General features: G+C 41.3%; 1 protein-coding gene across 2 annotated transcripts in view; it reads right to left on the bottom strand.

Moving 5' to 3' along the window:
• Positions 1-23577, bottom strand: part of LOC114451567 (calcium-activated potassium channel subunit alpha-1-like) — a 62165-nt gene extending 38588 nt beyond the window's left edge. For both annotated transcript variants that reach the window (XM_028430305.1, XM_028430306.1), the window contains exons 1-3: positions 22713-23577; positions 15079-15222; positions 374-435 (exon numbers count right to left, since the gene is read on the bottom strand). In XM_028430305.1, coding sequence (XP_028286106.1) covers positions 374-435; positions 15079-15222; positions 22713-22946 — 440 coding nt within the window. In that variant the 5' untranslated portion in view covers positions 22947-23577. The remainder of the gene's footprint in view (positions 1-373; positions 436-15078; positions 15223-22712) is intronic.
• Between the last annotated feature and the right edge of the window lie 87 nt (positions 23578-23664).

Genomic DNA, 23664 nt, shown 5'->3' with positions numbered 1-23664 from the left:
CACAGAGCACTCACAGTTATTGAAGCAAGTATGTGCACTGCATGAGGATTAACACTTAATGGCAAAAGCTAGGCAAATGTTTTATTACCTAATGAGCCTTTAGCATAGCTAGCTTGCCAACTAATCTACAACACACAATGTGTAATATATTTTTGGTGGACTTAATGTCTGCAGCACTGCATATTTAATGTTATTTATTTGTGTATTATATGTTACTTGATGCACTGCAAAATAAAGTCAAAACAAAACATCAGCATCAAAGTGGCTCACTTTTCACTAGAATAATGCATGTTGTTTGTATTCTGTAGTGACATCGAAGACAGGATAAAAATAGGGTTAATTGTGACCTATAAAGCAGGGTGTGGATACTTACTCAGAAGAATCGATGAAGTATATTACAAGGGCTCCGATGCTGAGTGCAAATACAAGCACCACCTGAAAAAAACATAGGAATATTTTACTCAAGAGAACGACCCAATACATACATTTTTTCCACACAGAAACTGTTGTAGAGCCAGACAGTAGATGTTTAATCTTTGGATGTTTTGGGAAAGGAGGACAGCAGCCTGTTGACCTATTTGTCTGGCAGCACACATTTATTTCAAAATTTAACATGATGCAAGCTGGAGCTTACAAGAATATTGCATCAATTTGTGCTTTACATATAAGACTATGATTGTATAAGCAAAATGAAGCAGCAGCAGCAACCAGTCAGTAATTAACTAATCATGATTTAGTTAATGACTAATGTAGAGAAATTACGGTATTTTGTTCGATGGTTATGAATGAGCATCGACAGACCTTAATACATCCCGTCTGCCTGTTCTAATTGTGTTACATAAACCACAAAGAAACAGTCACAGTTTTGAACGGCGGTGTCACAAACAGACTCGTCGGTTACTGTATATCTGACAGTGTAAATAAATAAGCAGGAGCCCGGCACATCATGAAAATTGGCAGCGGAAGAGTGGGCGAGGTGACAGAACCTGGCTTCAGCTTTCACAGATACAAACAAGGAAGCTGAGCCTGAAGCTTCAGCAGTGCCGCAGGATAATACAAATGAGGGCATTGTTTTTTTTTTCCTCTGTCACACCTTTGCAGGAAGGGGGAGACGCTGCTGAATAAACCGAAGCCTAAAGAAAACCTGAAGAAAAGCCACCCAGAATGGTTGCAGGAAAATAAACATGAGGTTCAGGAGTGTGAGTGTGAGTGAACAAAGCAAAGAGTTGTCAGGTAACAGCTCCGACACTGATAGAGCTAAGGTGAAACTTAATCATGGCTGCTAGCACCACAGGAAATCAGACTAAACTGTAAGTACAAATAGTTAAAAAGGAAATAAACACAGCAGGATATGTAGATATTCAGAGATGCGATCATCTAACCAGAGTGTAAGGTGGAAGATTATCTGAAATGGGGGACAGAAGATAAAGTCTCTTACCTAACTTTGCACAAAGTAGGCTAAAGAGCATTTAAAAGAAGAGCAGTCTGTGACGTTGTACATTTTGTGATGCAGCTGTTACAAGGGTTAGAAAATCTATTTTTTAATACTTTAATAGGACAGAATCATCAATTGATACATATAAGTCAAAAAGCAGAGCCGCTCATTAATGCAGTGGTGAAAAGAGTATCCCTTTAAAGCCAGTGCTAAGGCAGATGAGGTCTCAGCCCACAGAGATTCAGATAAGGACAGAAAGGTTTCTGCCTGACAGCAGAACAAATGTTTTACATCCACAAATACAGTACCAGGTCATCCACGACCCTAGCTGGCTTTCATCTGCTTAGAAATGACACAATGGCTCTCCTGAACAAGAAACCAATGGGCATACATAATGAATGAGCCCAGCCTAATTCATTTCCATGATGTGAAATTGTATTGTCAACCTGCAACAACTGATGGCCCCTTAATGACAAAAAAGCACCCACATGCATTTTTAATTGACCCTTCCTCTTTGAAAGCAAGGAAATCTCTTTATGCCTCTGACCGTCCCAGTTTAGAAGCTGGAAACAATGTTAGGGTGCAACCCTAGAAATGCTAATGCCACACACAGTCAGCCCAAGATTCAGAGATGGCAGTGCACACACGACACAGGTTGTAACGAGGAGCAGGCAGTCGTGACTGTGGTTGTCAATGAGGTGACAGCAGACGGTGCCAGCGCTCATTCATCCCAGTCAGCGGGTAATAATGCATCACATCTGTATCTTAGGCCACCCTTAGCCATTTGCTGGCAGATGGCTCCACCCACAAAGGGGCTCAGTGAGCCCAGACTCACTGCACGATGACCAACAGAGAGCTCCCCAGACATACTCAGTCCAGGTTGCAGTATGTTTATGCTATCACAAAGTTTACCATGGGCCACAAAAGCCCTTCTAGCCATCCCGTTTGTGCATTGTCAGCTCTTTAACAAGTTGCTAAGGTGTTTGTTCTGTATTAATGCACTGTTATCAACTAGAATTGCTGACACTGTCTTCCTAATGTCTTCTCCACTTGGGGCTCCAAGTCTACAACTTTCAAAAACAAACAGAGAGAGAGAATCTGAAACAAATGACAACAAAAACTGGGGAAATGAGGCTGCCATTCCTGCTGCTGTGAAGAGTTAACGGTGTTAACTAAGGCTGTCTGCACAACGGAAAGAACAAGTCAGAGAATGCCCTTTTATTATACATGTTAAAAAAAGACCCCTTCTAGATCTTATTCTGGGCTATGGCACTTTCAGAAAAGATTATAAATATTAACAATAATTGTGTCTGTATGATGTACAGGCCTGCAGAGTGTGCCAGCAGGTGTCAAGCATTCAGAAGTCAACCTGCAAACATCAAAGAACCCACTCGTTCTCCTCCACTCTTCCTGGAGAGTGACTCACCATCGACCAGCATGAATAAGCTGCCAGAGACACAAGAACTGAACCTTTTACCGTCAGAAGGGAGCTAATACTTTAAAGATATTGTTTGTTTGGTACAGGAGTTTACACAGAGGCACATTATGTATGATGAAAAAAATTAATCATTAGGTATCAATCTGTCAAAATGGGCAAATTAATAAAAGAAAATACACGACTTTAAAGAACGAGAATGCAATTAATATCAGATATAAGTCAATTTAACTGTATAGCAGGTGTCCTGTAACAGGAATTACATCTGTGGAAGCTCACTGAGTTGCAGGTAGCGTCTAAAAACAGGATTCAGAAGAACCAGAGGTCACTTTGGTCCATGTTCTTATAAAGCCTGCAGTCAAAGCTCTCATCTCTGTGATTCCAGACATTTGTGAAGCGCAGTCAACAGACAGTTTTTGTTTAAACAAACTGTACATTTGGATGTGTCTCCTTATGTCATGATTGATTATTTTGTAGATATCTGAATATGGTGCTGAAAGTGGACTTTGTATGAGAGCTGATGTAGTGCCACTGTGGTCAGTCATGGTATTGAAACAAAAAATAAAATCAAGGAGGGCTGATCAAATTAACTTTTTTTCTTCTTTTCTTTTATCTCACGAGGCCATTTTTGAGTCTGGTCACCTGCATTTTATGCATCTTTCATTAAATGTAAATGTTCACAGGAGCAGAAGTCACTGACCCAGTGCTCTTTACGGCTGACTATTCCACAGCCATGCGGCGCTGCTTTCTAAAATAAAATGACCCAAGGTCTACCCTGGTGAGTCCCAGCCAGCCCATCTGTCTGACCTCAAGCTGCACATTGATATACATAAAGCAATTTAACACACACAAAACCCACAAAATTACACAAATTACTGCCACCATTAAGCTGAATAGTGCAATTACAAGCTCTCAGTGACATTGTGTTAGTCGTAGTGGTCAATATCTGGGTGATAGGTCTTTGACTGCCCTTACTAACTAGACTTTGTTTACAGTTTATCCTTCACCCAGGGTGTTAACAGCAAATTAGAATGTTTACGACAACAGCCATAAACTTGATGGACTGCAACCTTGACAAAAACTGACACTGAATTAACATCTGCGACATTTACAGTGTCATTATTATTGAACTGCTGCTCCTTTGCAGCTGACAGGACATGCAACAAAGTGTCAGTGACATGACGCACAACTTCAGGTCTGTAATCTCAAACTGCAGTCATTTCCACTTGGTAAAAAGAGGTGACAATTACCACCAACCTGGAAGCATTTTGATAATTTCAGGTTTTTAAACATGTACTTTAAGATAAAATGCAGCCGTGTGGAGCCTGAAGCAAAGCTGCAATATTAATGTCCAAAAATAATCCTGATTATATTGTTAGATTTTAGCATCAATCAGAATTAGTATCTGCTGGGCAGACAATTATTTAATGGTCCCTTTGGTGTATCAACTTTAAAGCTGCACTAATCAATATTTTTATATTACTGATGGAACGAATCACTCAAGTAATTACATAATGACTTTTGATTTGACAGACAGGTTTATCAATATCCTTGGCTAAAAAAAGTGCCAAAAACTGCAGTTCCACAAACTGCCACTTGAGGCTGGCTGCGATAGTGAGTTCATCCCTATAGACCTCTGCTTTGACTGGCAGATAGGTGCATCACGCTTTGACCTATATGCTGCCCTGGCAGTTATGTTATGAAATGCAGCAAGCAACTGAATCCAAAACTATGATCTGCTTACACAAACTACACTTTGTATCAATTATACATGCAAATATGGTCTCTACCTGTAAATTATATGCTTAAAAGTGACAGGTTGAGCCCCGTTCCATTCAGACCTGTAGTTACTGGCCTTGTCTCCATGTGCCCTATGCTCATGGCGACAGGCAAAAACACAACATGCATACTAATGGGGTCTTGAATAGTGCCCCCGAAGCCTGGCACCATCCTCAAGCATGATCTTAATATAACCTCTGCAGCATGTGTTTCATAAACAGCCGACAGCCTCATCTGCCTGAGCAAGAAATTCTGATTAAATGGTCCAAATCACAGCATCACAGAGGAAAGGTGCACCTCTGTGTTCAGTGTCGTTCACATGTATCTGACAAGGTCACGCAGGAAATACAGACAGACGTTCGCTCTTTAAAAACAACAAGAGAACAAAAGAGTCATTGTGTTGTGACGGTAATTACATATGATTCATCTTTTCTCCACAGATTTTCACCACATAACAAAATGTGATTCTTTCTAATCCGGCATTTTAAGAGCCATTTGTTCTTAATTTCTCACTGTCATAAATGACATAAAAGCTTTATGTAAATACATTAACGGTGTTTAAAGCTGCACTTTTACTCAGGCTTTTAACAAATCCTGATTATATTGCTACAGTTCAGTTAATTATTAGGCTGTGTTGATTCAGTTAAACTATTATTTAATGGCTGTAATGTACGTGTATCTATTTTTAAAGCTGTGCAAACAGGTACGACAAATGTTACATAAGTAGTACAATCCCATTCTTCACTTCTGAATCAGTGAATGCTAATGTTTATTTGTTAAATTACTTTAAATAGCTTTGTTAGTTCTCTATAAACATGCAAACTAGCAGCTTCAATTTACACTTATATCAAGAAGGAGGGTTAACAAGGTCTGAAAGGTCTTCATGCACTGAGATCCTACATCAGAGTTAATTGAAAAGCTAAACTCTCAGTTTGACAGAAATTGTGACATTACTCATCATTAGACAAGATAACAATCACATCACATAATAATCTGCAGCCGCTGACAACAGCAACAGAAGGATGATTAAGTATTATACAGACGATCCCCCAGACGTGTGTGTGTGCATGTGGTAAGAAGTTATCTCATCATGTGTCATTCTGATCATGTCTGAGCTGTTTTGACAATCCTAGTGATTCACGATTGAGGCGAGGCTGAAGGACAGAGCTGGATAGGTCCAATGTGCCGGGATCACTGACTGTGCCAAAGTTATTTCCCCACCCTCTGGATGAGTTTATCAAGGACATTAGACCGATCATTGCAGCGCACGTGTGTGTGTGAGAGACTTAAACACGCTCATGAACGTAGATCAAATGTGTGTAAATAAAACCTGTGGGCATTTCTACTGGAACAGACAAAAGGTGGATAGTTTACACACACAAGTGCAGTGGTACAGTGGAGTCACTGTTTCAAATGATTCAAAAAGCTGATGTATGTAGCACTGAATAGGTTTGTACACTCTACAAAATGGTTAAACCTGCATCTTTTTTCACTGGGAAGCCATTTTGGAATCAGTGGCCTTGTGGGACGGCTGAATAGTAATATTCAGAAGCCTTTCCTTGATTGCGCAAACAATACGGTATCCGGAGCAGGCCTCCATCAATTACTTCAGTGCCTGTGATTTTCACACTCACAAGTCAACCAGTGGGTTTAAGGGATTTCTCTCTCATCTTGTCAGTAAAAGCAGATTATTCCTTTGTCTTCCCAGCCTCCTGTGGAGCAGCTGCTTCCGCATCATCAGGGATCACTACCGGCATTACAGCAGTTCCAGAGGGATAGACCTGCTATTCAGTAATAACATATTCCCCAGCAGCTGAAAACTTACAGCAGGATTTACAGGTTATACAGCTGCTGCAGCAGTACAGAATTTCAATGTGTGCAAAGAATTTTTCTTTTTTTTCAGAGCTTTGGCAAACTTTGACATGGAAGTTTTGGCCTCGGAGGGGATAGAGAAATCACGGCCCTTTTCAAATGTTATACCATTCAGGCCATGAAAAGCTACAGCAATGATCATTTCACCAAAAACGTTGTCATTAGTTCCCAGCAAGCCGAATAATAATTATTTCTCTGTATTTATGCATTTTTTGTAAACATGAGGAGGAAGGGAATTCTATAAAGTTTCCATTGAATGCAAGATTAGTACACGCCCCCAAGTGCAGGCTGCGTCATCGGCTGAGTTTATGTTTTCCTAGGAGATGGAAGAACTCTAAAATACTGGAAAGAACGCCAGAGATGTGTAATATATCATTACTGTCCAAGGCTATAAAACTGATGCCAAAGTGGTACCATAAATTGTTGTGACTCAGAAAATGAGCATAGTTGTGCTAGCCATTTGTATGCAGCTCAGAACTCTGGATCCAACAACTGTAACTAAGAAAATGTTTACAGAACTCTTGTGTGTCCTTTTCAACTCACAAAATACACATATTGTGTCGCACAACTATGTTCACATTTAAATCAGGTTCTTTTATTCAGTGCTTGTATTATGACACATCCCATGATTAATACTGTTATATAATGTAATGTATGTAATATAAACAATACTTGACACGTGTGCAAACTTCATTCAGCATAAAGAAAATTCCCATCACAGAAGTTTCTGGAAGCTCATTAGAAGTTTACAGTCCTGCTAGCAGACACCAGGCCTGCAGCTGCTGCACAGCTTTTCTGCTCTCAGCAAAGAGGCAGAGAACATGAGAATTAACAGGCACCCTTGTTGATAACAGCAGGAGAGACCAACAGGGAGCTGGACAAAACATAGACAGTAAATAACCTCTTTTGAGACACAACATCTGTGCTTTCTTTTTCTGCAATTTACTTTTCCAAAGTATAGTATGCTATGTATTAGGTGTCCTTAAAATATTCAATGTACCTTATTACCAATCTCTCAGGGAGAGTGCAGGTTGATAGTATTATAAGTATTAACACCATTTTAGCAAAGACTCTCTGGTGTTAAAAACAGTGTGTCAAAAATAACCAGGGAACTTTCCCAACAGCTGCTCTCTTGATTTATATTAATTTAGCCATTGAATCAAGCTGCCGTAGGAACATCTGCCATATTATTTACACGGTGCAGCGAACACTACAGTGGAAAAAAAAATAGTTGTTGTTGTCTGCAACGTGTGCAGTGCACTCCTGAGAGATGAGGTTTGCTTAGGGGAAGAGCCTTCAGGGTCTTTACAGCCACTCGCACTTCCTGATTCACTCTGTAACCCAATATCAACACACCGAGCTCTAATCAGTGCTGCTCAGTGAACTCCAGAACACACAGCGTGGAGTAACAGGCTCCTGCAGGTTTCTGCTGGGACTCCAAAAATAAAAAGGAAATAATGAAAAGGTAGAATGAGTAGTAGCTTTGAGGATTTGTAAGCATATGACTATATTAAAAACATCAGAAAACAAAGCTAAGGTTATTTTCTAAAAGTTGAATTTTTACTACGTGCTTAAATAAAGTGCTTAAATGTTAGAAGAGGCCATGACAGAACACTGAGTCACAGAGAAAAATAATGACAGAATAAAAGGAAGCCATTTAGCAAAACACAGATCACCTTTAAACTGTTCAAACATGACTCAAGCAAATTAATTTAACCTCCCACTGAAGGAACCAAGCAGCAGATAACTGGTCCATAAACACTGATGCGGTGTACAAGAAGGGACAGAGGCGCCTGTATCTCCTAAGGACACTCAGGTCCTTCAACATCTGCCAGACCATGCTGCAGATGTTTCACCACTTGGTGGTCTCCAGCATCTTCTTCGACACCAACAGACTCGACAAGCTCATTAGGAAGCCTGGTTCAGTCCAGAGAGGAGGATACTGAGGAAACTTCTCAGCATTTGTAACAACACGTCTCACCCCCGGCATGCCACACTGCTGTCCTACAGGAGAACATTCAGCATTAGACTGAGACTACCGAGGAGCAGCACAGAACGCCACAGGAGGTCCTACCTGCCAGTGGCCATCAGACTGTATAATTCCCCCCCTTTCTGTAGGGAGGAACGGTATATATGCTGGATACTGGTCTATATATTATATACATCTATACTACATACATTTTGTGTATATAGAGTATAATGCTTACCGCTCAATGTGCACTTTGATTTTGGATTTTTTATATTTATACACTTGTATTTATTAATTAATTAATTAATGTATAACCTCTGGTGAAACACTTTCCTCTGGGATAATTAAAGTTTTAACTTATCTTACAAACACACCCAGAGTCCTGGGTGCTGCTGACTAAGTAAAATGTCTCCTGTGGGAAGTTTCTGAGTGTCACAAAACCTACTAGCTACAGGTTATTTTCAACACAAACCAATAATATGAAGCTACACCCATCATAATGCAGAACGGAGGACATGACACACCACTTAACGACAGTATAGTTGGTCAAACTAGTGTAAACATAATATGACAGACCATCATTATCACTATTTGTTTTGGTGTTTAAAAAGACATTTTCTTGTAATGATCCATGTGAGTGCATACACATTTCTGTGTACAAAAATGACATGTTCCAATTTAGTGGAACTAATGTTCCAAATTAGAAATGCCGCCTTGGGGGATAATAATTATCACACCTGATTTCTATAATTCATACATTTCTGACAGCAGAATTCATTCTAGTATTTTTAAGTTGTGGTTAAAAGCAATGATCACATGCTACACTTCAGTTGTAACTATATTAGTGAAACTCTAAGATAGAAGCTTGGCTTCTAACCATTAGCCATATTGCAAAGATATTAAAATAATCATGGAGGTTAAAGCACTTAGAAACCAGATCCTCCCTTAAACCCTTAGCAGCTATGCACAAGTGCTCAGTTTGTGTTTCATGTTGTATAGGTTGCACTGTAACTACCCAGGGCTTGAAACCCGATCCTCTGTTTGTTTGACCCCGGTCTCCGCATACAGTGATCTGATCTATGAGCACTGACGACGGTCCTTCTGAGCTGTGAAAACAATTCTGCTATCTGTGAATATTTTGGGTCAAGCTTGTTGGACATCTCTCTTAGCCACGCTGTTCCCTGTGCGTCTATAATCTCTAATGTGGCAGAATTGATCCACTCTCATCAGACGCATGTTCTGCTGTTATAAATGAAAGACATTTTTTTCATCCATTACAGCTTCCACCATTATTCTGATATTAAAATAACCACAATCAAACCATGCAGTGTGGAACCCCAAATCCCACAGTGGCTTAGCCATGATTTAAGCTGTCCTGGAAGCAGCCCAACCACTCTCACAGTGAGGCGTAAAGAGCTTAGCATGGGAGGGGATGGATGTGTCTCCTATCGGGATCTCACTGTAGGTCTCGAATGAAATATGACATTGCGATTCACTTGTTCCAGGTAGTAGAAAACGAGAAATATTTGGACAACAACTGAAAACTGACACAAAATAACGTGTATTTGTTTTTATATTAATCACTGAGAGGATAAATCTGGAGTCTAAGGAGACGCAGTGACTCACCAATTTGGCAGGACTTCAGAGAGGAGGTTCTTTTCTCACAATGGAAATGTAATCAAGTTCTGTTTCTAAGAAGCTGGACATACGATAAGGAGGATCTACAGTAGGCTGAGCTGTTGAGGGGGTTCTGACATTTAAATCCTTACAAGTACATTTATTTTCTGGAGTCAGTACAATTTAATTACAATAAATCAGGAGCTGAACTCAGAGTGAACTTTAAAGTTATAGCCTGTCATGTGACTAGTTTGTAACACCATCTGTTAACCTCCAAATATTCATTTTCTTTAAGTGGCCGTGTTAATTAATTAAACTGAACTTGCCAAGGTGACGCCTGCTTAAGTATCCATCCTTTACACCTCCTGTACGATTGCCTCTCCATTTTGAGGAAAAGTGAAGATTGTGAAGTCATTGTAAAGCTAATGGTTTTTAATGGAATCTGGACAGACACATTTGCAGCGGTTGAGAATTTCTTATCACCACATGGCTCATGAAATGGATTTTGGTTGACGGGGAAAGAACGTTATCGCTAAAGCTCTTCTCTGCTGTTTTGAATTTGATGCTGCTTCACCAAACTAATTTTACTCTGCTGTTTGTTTGTGCCAAATGAGATCCTGCTGAAAATGTGGCGGGCCAAGTTCCAAATTAGAAATGCCGCCTTGGGGGATAATAATTATCACACCTGATACTTGCTGGGCTTCCAAATCTAACAATGTTATTGCTGCAAGAGTTTGGCCCCACAAGCCCAGACAGTTAAAGATCAAGCAGCTCTCAATCTGTAGACTCTGCAGGCGCAGATGGCCACAGGTCAAGACAATGAATGTGTCAAAGGAATATTGCATTAATCAAAGACCTGCATGAAATGTTCAAACTGAAATTACTTTCTAAGATCATGGGGAACAGCAAACGCAACAAAATATCCACAGTCTCACATGGCATTGTTCCCTCCTGGAGGGGCCTGACAAAACAGGCCTGGCAGCTGCTTGCACCGAAAATAGCGTCAGACTTAGTTAGAGGCGTTCAGAGAGCTGAGTGACGCAGCCACGTTGTTCGCTCTGTTGTGCTGGGTGCGGTGAAAGTCACACACAACCCTGCTGGCACCAGAGTCCACAGGTGGCAAACAGAGTCCTGTCTTTGCCACAAGGCCACAGGCGTGTTGAAAGAATATCCGTTACACATAACAACACTGACGCCCCGATCCGAAGCCAAAAGGCAACTGGGAAAGTCAAGAAAAGGCCACGTACAGCGAATGCCATGTGTGTCCTTTCATACAGAGCTGAGCACGAACAAGAACGTGTGGTAATAAAATGGCACTAAACTGAATTCTCAGTGATGTATAGAATAAGTGCTCCTATCATTAACAAATGGCCTTGACCATTTCTGCTGCGGCAGCACTAAAATCGTCAGAGTGAAGAGAGCAAGTCCCCACAAAAAATGTTTACTCCTCCCTCTCTCTCTCTCTCTCTCTCTCTCCCTCTTTCCTTTTTTTGACTCTCATCAGACAAAAAGCTTTTCCATGTAGTGGTTCCATTGCTGCTGCTCATGAGTCTCTCAGAGAGGTAGGAGGTGAGTTTGTACATCTGATGAAAATGCCCCTCTGGCCCACCTATTATTTCTTCAGAGCTCCTTTTTAGCCTCTACAGCTGCTCGGGATGACAGCCATCAAAGTCAGACGATGACTTCTTCACCCTGTCACCCAACAGGACTTCCTCCACACGTTGACCCCTGTTAGTCTAAAGGCTCTGAAGGGTTAGCACTTTTTGTTTGACAAGCTAGTGACGATGAGATTAGAGGTGAATTTAACCTGTAGAGGTGCAGGATGGGGCAAACAAATTAGAGACTACCACATGGTGGTACAAACCAGTGTGATACAAAGCTTCAGGTTGGTACTAGCTAGTTAGCATGCTAAACTATTATAATTAATAATAAATACATATATATTATAAATAATTATAATTGGGAATCATGAGTAGTTCTGACTTTCTGATTAGCCTTTGTGGTAGCTAAGGGAGACGAAAAACAGCTGTGTGTTTAACAGCCATGCAAAGCAATCGGAAAATTCATCCAAGTCCGACTTGTAATACCACTGGCTGTTTAACTGCTGACTGTGACAGAGGTTAGGGGGCAAAGACTACAAACTCAATAGTGCCAAAGAGCATCTCTGTGTTTCCATTAATAGAAAACCTCTCTCTGGCCAGAATAGTAGCTTTATGACATCTCAGCCTGTTGACCTCTAGATCCAAGCACACGTAGGATAATTGTCACTCAGCAGGGTCCCACTGTTTAAGAGAAATCACATTTTTTGCCTCACTATCTCACATACCTGTGAGATAACCCAGCACCACTGACATACACTCTTTCTTGACCATGACATTTTGAGTGAACAGGAAGTAAATGCTTGACATTACAGGTTAGACCTGCAGTTTTATTTGGCGCAGGTACAAACTGCAGCCACCTGTTCAGGCCCCAAAGTGTTTGTTTTGACGCCAGCAAACAGCAACGTGATGACATTTGTGATGAATAGGGAGGGTGGTCTTGTATGATGCAAAAAGTGCACTCGGGGGAGGGGAAATGCAATAATGCATAAACTGACAGATGGGATCCTTCTGTGTCCCCAATCTGGAGGAAACCATGTTCTTACATACAGCATGCTGCTGACCTGGAATCTGAAAGCAAACATGGGGCCTTGCTTTTCCTGTTTTATTTGAGTGCTTAAAGAGCAGAGCACTGATCTCCTGCAGATAAACCTTTACAGACTGAAAGGTCATCGGGAAGTGTCCTCCCTGCTAATCAAATGGCCCTAAAGGAGAGGTTTGATCTTTTACAATCTGCTGAGACGTGAGGCCAGCCGGGCAAATGAATGCTGGGCCTCTGGGCCTTCCACAGGGCAGCCTGCACCTGTCAGTCTCTCAACATTTACCATCAGAGGTAAACATTCAGCACAGTGATCCCACACATATTTAGCTGAGTCCAGGTTCAGACATGAACTGAAACGACCCAATCTACATCTACATCTACATCAAAATTGCAAAATGTTGCAGGCATCCTGCAGGTGAGACTTCCTGATGCATAATCTATTAAAAATTGAAATGTTTCATCCATTTTAGTACTAAAATGAGTCATGTAGATGCTAGGTATAAACATGGTGAAGTTTGTGCATTTAAAAATGAAAGTATATGCATTCTGGACTAAGTATTAGAATTAGACAAATGATTTGGAAGGCATGTATTTTGACTCACATGCCCTATGCCTCCAAAAGGCATTTGAATGCTTCTGTAGTCTGTTTTACATGATAGAGGAGGTAATACAGTTTCTAAAAATACCTATTTGTGTGGGCTAGGCCAGATATTCCTGAAAAGGTAAGTGCAAAAAATCAATTGATTCAGCCTCTACTGGCTCTTATTAACGAGAGTTGCACATATAAAATAGATAAGAAAAACAATACCATGGAGTTTTCAGAATATTTTAAGAGGAAAGAGGAAAGCAAGGTTTTATAGAATACAAATACACACACACACAGAGTCTTTGCCCTTTTAAGCCCTCCCTTGCTACCACTCCCCAGTAAAATTCCCTCTCAGATGGCCTGGAAATAGGTTTTAATGTGCCCCTAAAAAGGCTGAAATAGAAAACACACATCTGCCATGTTTAGGTAAGCTGCAGTTGCCATGGTTACAGACGAGCACTCGCTAAACAGTTGTGTGTCAAGCCATCATTGAGACAGAGCACTTGAACACACACACTCAGTTAAGGGAAGCGTTGGTGTTTCAAAGAAAAACAAGGAAACACAGGATGGAAGTAAAGCCAATGTCACACCTCTGTTAGCAATACGTTGCTGTCAACATTCCATCAGCAGCGACTTGAGCGCTTGAGTTCAGTTTCATATGACATTTGGAGGAAGATGTACAAAATGTGTCCAAAAAAAAAAAAAGTTGTGTTTGTGTTTGCAGAAGCTTACAGAGGCACACACCGAGTCAACAAGGAACAGAAATGGATAATTTTCATGCCTTTTTTCATGCTCACTTTGTGACCAAAGGACTTGACATCTTTATAAAGACGTCATTTGGCAGTTCTTCAAATCATCCTCTCATCCTTCATCAGTAGCTCTATTTTCTGCTGTTTTTATCCCACAAACATGGTCCAGGTGGTCCATTAATATTCCCAATCATGCCATAATAGTTGAGTGTCCTGCATTCATGATTAACAACCTCAGCACACTAAGCCAACTGGAGATGCCGCAACACATTTAAAGGGGGGGTTGGGTGGGAGAAAGTGGAATCAGGCCCTGAGCACTGCGGTAAGCCTTGGCATAGTGCTCCCCACTCATGCCATTTCACCACACCTCAGTCTTCTTGCAATGCTAAGCAGCTACAGCTGAATCGTCACAAACAAACCCACCCTTATGAAACCAACACAGAAAAACCACCGTGTCCTCACATGGGTTTGCTCAGGTTAGAAGATGATAAGGCTTATGTTCTCCACTGTCAACAGACACACCAAGCACCATGGCAACCACTTCAGCTAACCAAGTGGTAAACTCTACATAGCCCCCTCCCCTGTCCTCCTTTTTGCATTCTCCCTGCTATCTGAGTACATTATGGGGTATATGACCTTAATACACTCTAAATCTCTGCACTTTGTCGTCCTTCCTTTGTTTTGTCTATCTCCCTGTCTGACAGATAATATATGGATATGTGTGCTGGACAAGCAAAAATAAATTTGGGCACGCCTAATTTGTAAACTCCTCATGTGTTGTGATTGTAATAAATATTCTACAATAGAAAAAATATAATGGTACCACAAAGGAGTTCAACCTGAGTGTGCCTGGCTTTCAGGTGGAAGTTTGAGGCTGATTATGGTTGCCTGTCACACTTTATCTAACTGACGTCTTAACCGATGGACCTGCTATGTGTAGGCTGAAGTAGCTCAGAAATAGTAAAGCCAAAGGATGGTGGTAGGGTAGGGACTCACCAGGACTCTTCCTGTCAGTGTCTGAGCTGATATCATGACCCCAGCCCAGTCTTTCACAGAGGTCATCCAGCCCACCTCGCTGGCCGCCGCTTCATCCTTGTCTGCACGCTTGATGCCATCGCCTGTGGTGATTCGATGGACCTCCTGAAAGGAAATCAAAAAAAGGTCAGACTTCATGTAGAAAACTGCAGTTAGTCTATTTTTGATTAGAGTTTTTAAAACATCATTTGTGTGAACAACAAAGTATCACCTTCCACAGCAACCCTACACTTATTATGTCAGTCACCTATGCAAAATTAGGAAAAAATCCACTATTAATAAACTTGTAATATAGCGATCATGCTCAATGCCTCCAGAATGAACCTGGAGCACATGCTTCAACACATGCATACAGTAAACATACAGAGAGGGAGAGAGAGAGCAGCAGAGAGACTCCAGGAGTGTATCCATGGCAGCCACTGAGCTCCTGGTGTTTCTGCTTCACTGAGTGGGCTGCCTGCCTTTCTGCCTGTCTTTCTGCCTCTCCGTCTGTCTGTCTGTCTGCTGGGACTGGCATGATTCACAGAGCAGGAAATCGAGACAGGATGCAGAGGTTAGCTGTGCTCCCTGATGAAACACCCCACAGTCTTGAGGGCTACCACAACTCACTCTTTACCCCAACATCCTGCTCCTCCTCTTTTACCTTCATGGTGTCACTAATCACTCTCTCGTACAGCTACACCTAATGTGTGTGTTTACATGTCCCACTTGTCCACTATTGCCACACTTATTTTATTTTTGCTGTTGTGGTGTTTATGCGCACTGCCTCAGCGTGCTGCATTTCCCAGATGCAGAATGGACTATTGTGTGCCTCTGTACTATGACAGCCAGCTTCAAAGAACTCCTGGCATGCAACATGTGCTGTGCCTTTGCGCCACCATAAATCTTTGTAAAGCTGTGGAGGGTGCAGCACCACTGACATAAATGAATGGATGGATAGATGAATAAGGTTCACAGCACACAAACCCAGGTCACTGCTAACACTGTGTCCCAACAGAGGGAAATGAGCTGCAAACTAACAACAACTTCATCCCACTAACAAGTACTGTCCATGCAGCTGAAGTCTGATATAACTCCTCCTCCATTATGGTCCAAGTGGGTGACATTTTCTTCATTACAGTCAACACAGACATTGCTGCCATAAATACTCACTAAAACTCAAACGGCTATTAATCCACGCCTGGAAACTGCATCCAGTGCCTCTGTGTGAGCAATGTTGCTGAATACAGTGCAGCTGTTAGAAGATTACTGGGCAGCTTTTCATTTTTCAAAGATTCATGTCTTCAGAAATCAATGGTATTGAGGTTTAGTGCTTCAGAGCAGGAGAGTCAGAAAGTAAAGACGGATAAACACCCTGCTGGCTTCATGTCTCAGGGTTTCATATCCTGACTACATACTTTTTAAAAGCACCAGTGTGTATGGGACAATGATTGTTTAAAGAAACTCTAAAGCCCTTCTCTGTGCTTTGTGCTTTGTTGTTTCTTAGTAGGATTTTCTCTTCAATGTCTACATTATGTGTTTCTTTCTCTCAGGACGGCTCCACTTTCTCATGATGGGTTCATGGCAGACTTGACTTTGACTCATTATCCCATGTTGTGGTATAGAGTGGTATTACATGATGTCACAGCCAGCTAGCAATTGCACAAAGTGTCCCCTTAAAAAAAAGACCAATACTTCATTAAAATGTAAATGCAGCATTCAAAATGCTCTAGAGCATTGTTGTCCACAGTTGAGTTATTTAAGGCCTTAAGATCAACTTTACAACCCTAAAACACATTTAACATTTCACAATGGCAGAGTATGAGCTCAGGATTAATTAAAGAAGCTCATCTAGAGCTCAGCATATATAGTGTGCATTCATTTACATTTAAAATGTAATAGCGTATTTAGTCTTAAGTGACTACAGAAGGTTAATTTAGACACACTGCTTGTGTAAATTTTACAAGTGTTCAAGTAAAAATGGTCTCAGCCCACCCAAAGGCCCCACACATTTTCAATCATCCACATTATAGTTGGCTGCACAAAAAACTGTAATCATGCTGGGAGCCATTAGTCAGAGACTAGCAGACCACCATCAGACCATGTTACACTTCCTACAGCCTCTCCAGAGCCCTGCAGCTAACCTGATAACACTACAATAACATGTCCAGTTCACTTAGTACCTAATGCAGCCAACAACATACAGGGAGGAAAACTCTGTGAAGCTGTAGAAACTGTTTTTCAGACAGACACTGTGTTTTCCATTACGTACATATGAAGTACACCATTTAGTTTTATTCAGAGAACACTGCAGAGTCCTTTGATATATTAAACGGATATTAAGAGCAGCTACTTAACACAAAGAAACAAACTAGGGGTTACATCATTTATTTTGAAAAAGTTTTTTTTTTTTTTTTTTCCTAGCCGGCCTTTAAAGAGAGCCTCTAGAGGAATTTAAGTCAAATCTCACTTTTGAATCCCCTTAAGGAGATCAGGGTGAGTGGATCAGACTAGAGACTCAAAAGGAAAAAAAATACAGCTTGCCTCGCCAGTCAACAGCTTAAGCTGTATTTTAACAGCAGTAGTAATATCTATATTTCCTAGCTATTCTGGAAATGCACAAAATAAGCTTTATGTTTAGGTCAGGTAAGTCTTGACATTTGTAAATACAGATGAATAATGATTTCTTCAGGTCTCCTGACGCTCAGTTTGAAGCCACTGGCTGTCATCATTTTGGTAGCACCTAACTCTGTGTGAGTGGAGCTGAGGTGGGAAGATGACATGGTCACGTAAGAGAGCCACACCCTTAACTATGGATAACTTTAGGCTTAACATAATTAAAGGGGAATTCAAGTGACAGTGCATGACCCTGCTTTAATGAATGAAGTGACACAGACTGTGTTGAGGGTACTGATAGCCATTAAGTAGGCTTAATTGGCGCCATGCTGTTCCCCCCGCCACCAATTAATGACCAAATCTAAACACATTGGCCGTGATGTTTTTAATGCCAGTAAAAGCAGAGTTCAAAGATTAATGAGTTGTGATTCATGACATAACACTGTCTAATTATTCTTTGAAAGGGTCAGGAAGATGATTTCATCTTAAGGTCACGCGCAGGAAGATGCCTTCAGTGTGAAGCTGAAGCACTGTGTTTTTGACATTTACAATCTCTAATTCCTTCCTGCGTGGCATTGAGTCATTTATGATCATTAAGTGTATAGCTGAAGTGAGGTTTAAAGTCTTCAATGGACCTTATTTTAATAAAAAATAATAGATTAGATACATTTTAATGGTGACAGGAGCCAGAAAAGAACATGCAGTCATTACGGCGCATCTTCTCTTTGTCATTTTGATCAGTGGTTGGAGTCTCCAAATTTAGATTTCACATCTCACCTAAATCAAGTCTCTCTGATAACATGAAGTCATTGATCAACACTGCTAGCTTATTCTCAGGATCCAGCAGGATCGTTTGTCAAAAGGGAGCACATTAAGCCAGAATAGAACATGTGGCTTGTGACACAATTTCTCCTAAAATGAATCAATTATTTAAACATGTATTAATATGAATCATGTTAATAATGAAGCCAGGCATGCCTGAAATATCTCAGAATGGATTACAGCTGTGTCAAATAATGATTTCCTGTATCACATATGGCACAGAATCCTATGTTACAGCCTTTTCAGCCCACCACTAAATTCAGAAAACATCAGGATGAATAAAATAGAGATATTTAAAAAAACAAAAAACACCTCTCACCTGTCTATCTGATTGACAAAAAGCTGCTGCACAACATGACACTGTCGAGATGTTTAACATTTGTGTTAAATCTGAGACCTGTTGGATTCCAGATGGTGGAACGACAGCCAAGCTGCAGCATGCTGCTTATATTATGCAATGTGAGTGGCTAATACTTGCTGAACTAATTACACAGCCAATTAAACAGACATTATAATGAATGCATTTCCTTTCTTTACCAAGAAGACTGGCAAGCTAATTTGCAGAGAATACTGCAAAAGGGCTGAGGGTCTACTTCTCAAATAATGTACAGTGACTTCAAGTGCTTGTCCTTTTAAGTTTAAGCTGGTGTGTGCGCTGTGTTCAAGCACTTTGCTGACACTAATAGAAACAATATTCTTCTATTTTTATTAATTTCTATAAGAGAATATAGCATTAAACACAGTATACCAACCTGATGGAGCTGCATTAGTATGCACGCTGCTCGACCTGTTGCCATTTTGTGTCCGTGTACATGTTTCTGTTGTATGACAACAGCAAAGTGCCACTCAGCTATTCCAACTTTCTGACTTGTAATTACCTCTGTTTGATCATAAGCACTCATCTCACAATTACAATATTTCAGACAGCACTTAAAAGTACCATGAGAGTGGCTCTCCATCTGAATCCTCCAATCACAACCCCACCCAATGCACCTGACACATTCAAGGACTCTGAGTCACTGCCAGAAGGTGCACACAGCAAACTGGCTGAAACAGCAAAGATTAACTAAATGTTGCATTTCAGCACCAAGTGCATTTATATTTACCTTCTGAATCTGTAATCTGGAGTCTTTGGGCACTTTTAACCTTCACAATATATTCAAAGGGTTGAAGCAAGGTGACTAGGCTTGTAGACAGCTTCATCAGTTGCTTGGAGGAGCAGCGAAACATCTTCAAGAACATTCTACAAGTCCAGTTGCCTTGCCTTGCTTCAACCCTCTGAATGAAAATGACCAGGATGACTGAGACTCTTCTCGCTACACAAATATTAGACAAGAAGTCATTTTTATCATTATGGGGACACAGTAAATCGGGACACAGCAACACACAGTAGTCAATACTTATATATCAGCACTGATGATGCAATATTCCCACTTACAGTAGTGATGTACTGTACTGCAGATAGGTTTGTTTACACTAGCATTTAATACTTGAATGTTTTAATTTGCCCTCATATAGTAGCACTCCTTTTAAATCCCGTGCTGGACCACATGCAAACTAAAGACCGTAAAGTGAAGACATAACGGACCACTGTGTTCACCCCCTCTATATATTATGACTCATCATAATTTTGACCTTACATATTTGGTGCAAAGTAACAATCCATTAGGACACATTAGGTTGGTGTTGAAGGAAAAGTTGTACATCCAAAGTTCTAAAACCTTCTCCTTACAGAAACTGTGTACCTTCACCAGCAACATATTGGCCAGTGATTCATCAGTGATACATCGGAGGGCTCTGAATCCTCCATCAGCTCTTCTCCACACAAACTGAATCAACAATGAAACTTGCACACCGAGTCATGACTGAGGATCTGCCACAGCTCGTCAGCCTCCCATTGTGAGTACAGTGCCATTTACAATGAACGCAATTCCTTTCTTCCTCCTAGACAGATAATAGCTGCCATTTATCAGAACCTCCCAAATGACGAGTGTTATCGATTACCCTCACAGTCATTGAGAGGGAGGCTCGGTCTCAGACTGTTAGAGCAGACCTGGGCAGCGAACGCCCTGCAGAGGAGCAAAACAAACTGCAAATCAAGAAAAGTAGGAAAAGTAGGAAATAGATATCAACTCCAATCTACAAACAATGCAGTGAGAGCTCCATGTTTGGGCTGCTAATGACATGCACAGACTGGGAGGGGAGGTGTTCCTCCGGCACAACCTGCCACCACATCTCACGGCCGAGACAACTGCATAACAGAGATTTACTCTTATAATGAAATCCTTTGCTTGCTAGTTGCTTAGCAACAAAAGTACTGATTCATATAGCACATACGGTATGCGCCTGACTCTGCATTTCTGACACTTTGGAGGAAGGTTGATTCTTGGGTGAGAAAAAGAGGGTGAGAGTAAGACAGGTCAGGAGTTATGAAATGAATGCCAGGAGAGCAAGAGGCACAGAGGGAGGGAGATTGGAAGTGAAGGGATGACCCCTTTCTGGCTAACTCCCACAGAGTCGCACAACAGGTTGGTGGAGCTCACCAGCTTCCCTTGGCAAAAAATTTGAACAAAAAAAAAAATAAAAACACAATCTGACTGCACTCTTACATTCTCACACACAAGAATAGAAATGGACAGCCTCATCCTGATTTGCTTTCACAGATGTATTTCTGTTCTATGGAGCTGAACACTAACCGAACACGCTAAATACTGAACTGAAATGTCTCTCAGATGTAAGATGAATTTTTTTGCTTTTATCTGTTTTTAAAGTTCAATGTACTGTATATACATTACGCTTGCGCTTGCAATATGCAATATGGTTCTCTAACAATTTAAGCAGACACTTTCTTCGAAAGCACCCGGATCCTCACAAAAACATGATGTCATGATAATCCTGCATAGCCTTTAAAGCTGTAAATTGTACTTTCAACCAATCAGCATCCTTTGAAAACTACCTGCAGATACCTGCTAAGTGATGGAACGAGCATCACTAGCTGTGCTTGTGATCACAGACACCCAGCTTCCACCTCTGTAACTACAAGGACATTCATATAATTACATGGGGGGGGGGGGGGTGTCAATGGAGATTGTGTTACCTAATTCAGCGATAGGAACACTGCACACATTAATCACCAAATTGTAAGCGGCACCTTTAATTATAACTAGCTTCCAGCAAAACAAGGGGAAGATACAGACGTCTCCCCTTTAAAAGGTCAGCAGCATGCAGCCGTTGCTCCTCTGCCTTGTCTGAGAATAAGAATGCACATACATTAGAACAAAACACTCCATCTCTGATGCTCTAATCAGACAGTCCATCTTTGTCCTTCAGCATACGAACAAGGGTACAAACTTTATCTGGTACCAAAAAAAAGATACAGTTGACAACTGTTTGGATGGAGTCTGATTAATGTAGGTACCATCAGAATAAGAATATGAGACCCTTTGAAGTTGTAACCTCCACATAAACATCCAGACACACATCAGACAGAGTCTCTGTGTGTGTCCTCCACAGGCTAAACTATACACAAGTTTTCTAGAGGGGTGGAAGTAATCATTTCTGCTTTTGTGAATTCAGATACATTATGAAGATCAATAAAAAGGATATTGTTGACATTTAGCAACATCTCTTCAAGTTGTTTCAGTGGATGATCCACAAGGGAAACTCTGACTAATACTTCGAACTGGTCGGCTGGGGTATTACTCAGAGCAACCAGGACATTGTTGCAGGATTTTTTTTGTGTGTGTGCAGTACACAGCTGGAGCTTCAGTTAATTGGAGCAGGAGCAAAATCTCACATTTTAACACACATAATATTTTCAGTATTTAGAGCTCATTTTTTCCCCAAACTAAAATCTGTGCATTTTCAGGTAGAATCTAATGTGAGACTACCAACAAGTGTCAGCATCACTTGTCTCCTTTAACGCTCCTCCCCTGCCTTTTCCAGGAGTGAAATGCTTTTCTCACCGTTACTGTATGTGACATTAAGCCAGGAATAGCAGAGTTCATTATCCACAGCCATGCACTGTGGTCTCTGTCGAATGGGCCTTAACACAGATTTAATTACAAGCCCATTTCATAAATCAAACTGGCTGGACTCACCGTTGTCACGCTGTGGCTGTTATACAAAACCGCCTGTGCTGAATTTTACTGCTTTGTGAATTGACCTGACATACGAACCTTCTTTTTGGCGTTGCAGTGGCAGCACACAGTCCACAGGTACTTGAGAGTTCTCCACAGGAGGATAATGAAGAGACCCCCAAAGAAAGTGACCATGGAGGAGGCGAGGAAAGCCCACCACATCCGCTGGCCGTTGCTATCGCAGGGCACATCTGGTGAAAACGGGATGATCACATTCATCTTGGATATGTGGATGGACGGGTCCGGGTTGAATTTCTCCCTATTTTTCGGCATTATCGACCTCTGGTCACCTGCCAGCCCCCCTCCCCTCCAAGCAAACAATCAACTCAACTGGGATTCAGGCGCGTTGGGGAGCTCCAGCCAGCGCCCCCTGATGCCCCGACGGCTCAGGCATGTCGAGTCAACCACCTCCCGCTCCTCTGCTTTCTCATCTGGCTTCACTACCAGCAAGGTCGTAAAAGTTGAGACGACAGCAGGCAGACGCACGATTTAAAAAAAAAAAAAAAAAAAAAAAAAAAAACTTCCCTTGAAATGAAGATGTCAGTCGAGCGCGTCACGAAGCGCGTTTGTTGCTGGACCTGCGCGTCATCCGTTTGCTCTGTGCGTAAAAATCACATTATTCAGCACCAACTCCTCAAAAACTCTGGCTGATTAAACTGTAGTAATATCATTATTTGTCTAGAGAAGCGTGTTGTCCTCGCCTGTCGATGGATTCACTCACTCCTCCTTAACAGCGCAGCTTTCGGCAGCTCCGCACGGCGCACTGTTGAATGCGCTCCTCCCGTTAAAGGTCGAAATGTTTCTTATCCTTCGCGCAGATCCCTCATCAGGTGGAAAAAATATACATTTTCTCGTGGGTAATTCTCCGGCTCCAGTGGCAGCCTGTCACATCCATTTGTTGGAAGATGGCATCGCAGATTTACAGGTAGCGGGGGGAGGAGCCATCAATTGCAGACGTCGATGCTTATCGTCTGGTTATTTATAGTGACCA

The sequence above is a fragment of the Parambassis ranga genome, chromosome 19, assembly GCF_900634625.1.
Source record: "Parambassis ranga chromosome 19, fParRan2.1, whole genome shotgun sequence".
Taxonomy (NCBI): domain Eukaryota; kingdom Metazoa; phylum Chordata; class Actinopteri; family Ambassidae; genus Parambassis; species Parambassis ranga.
Note: the sequence above shows the minus strand (reverse complement) of the source record. Positions and strands in the feature narration are given on the sequence as shown.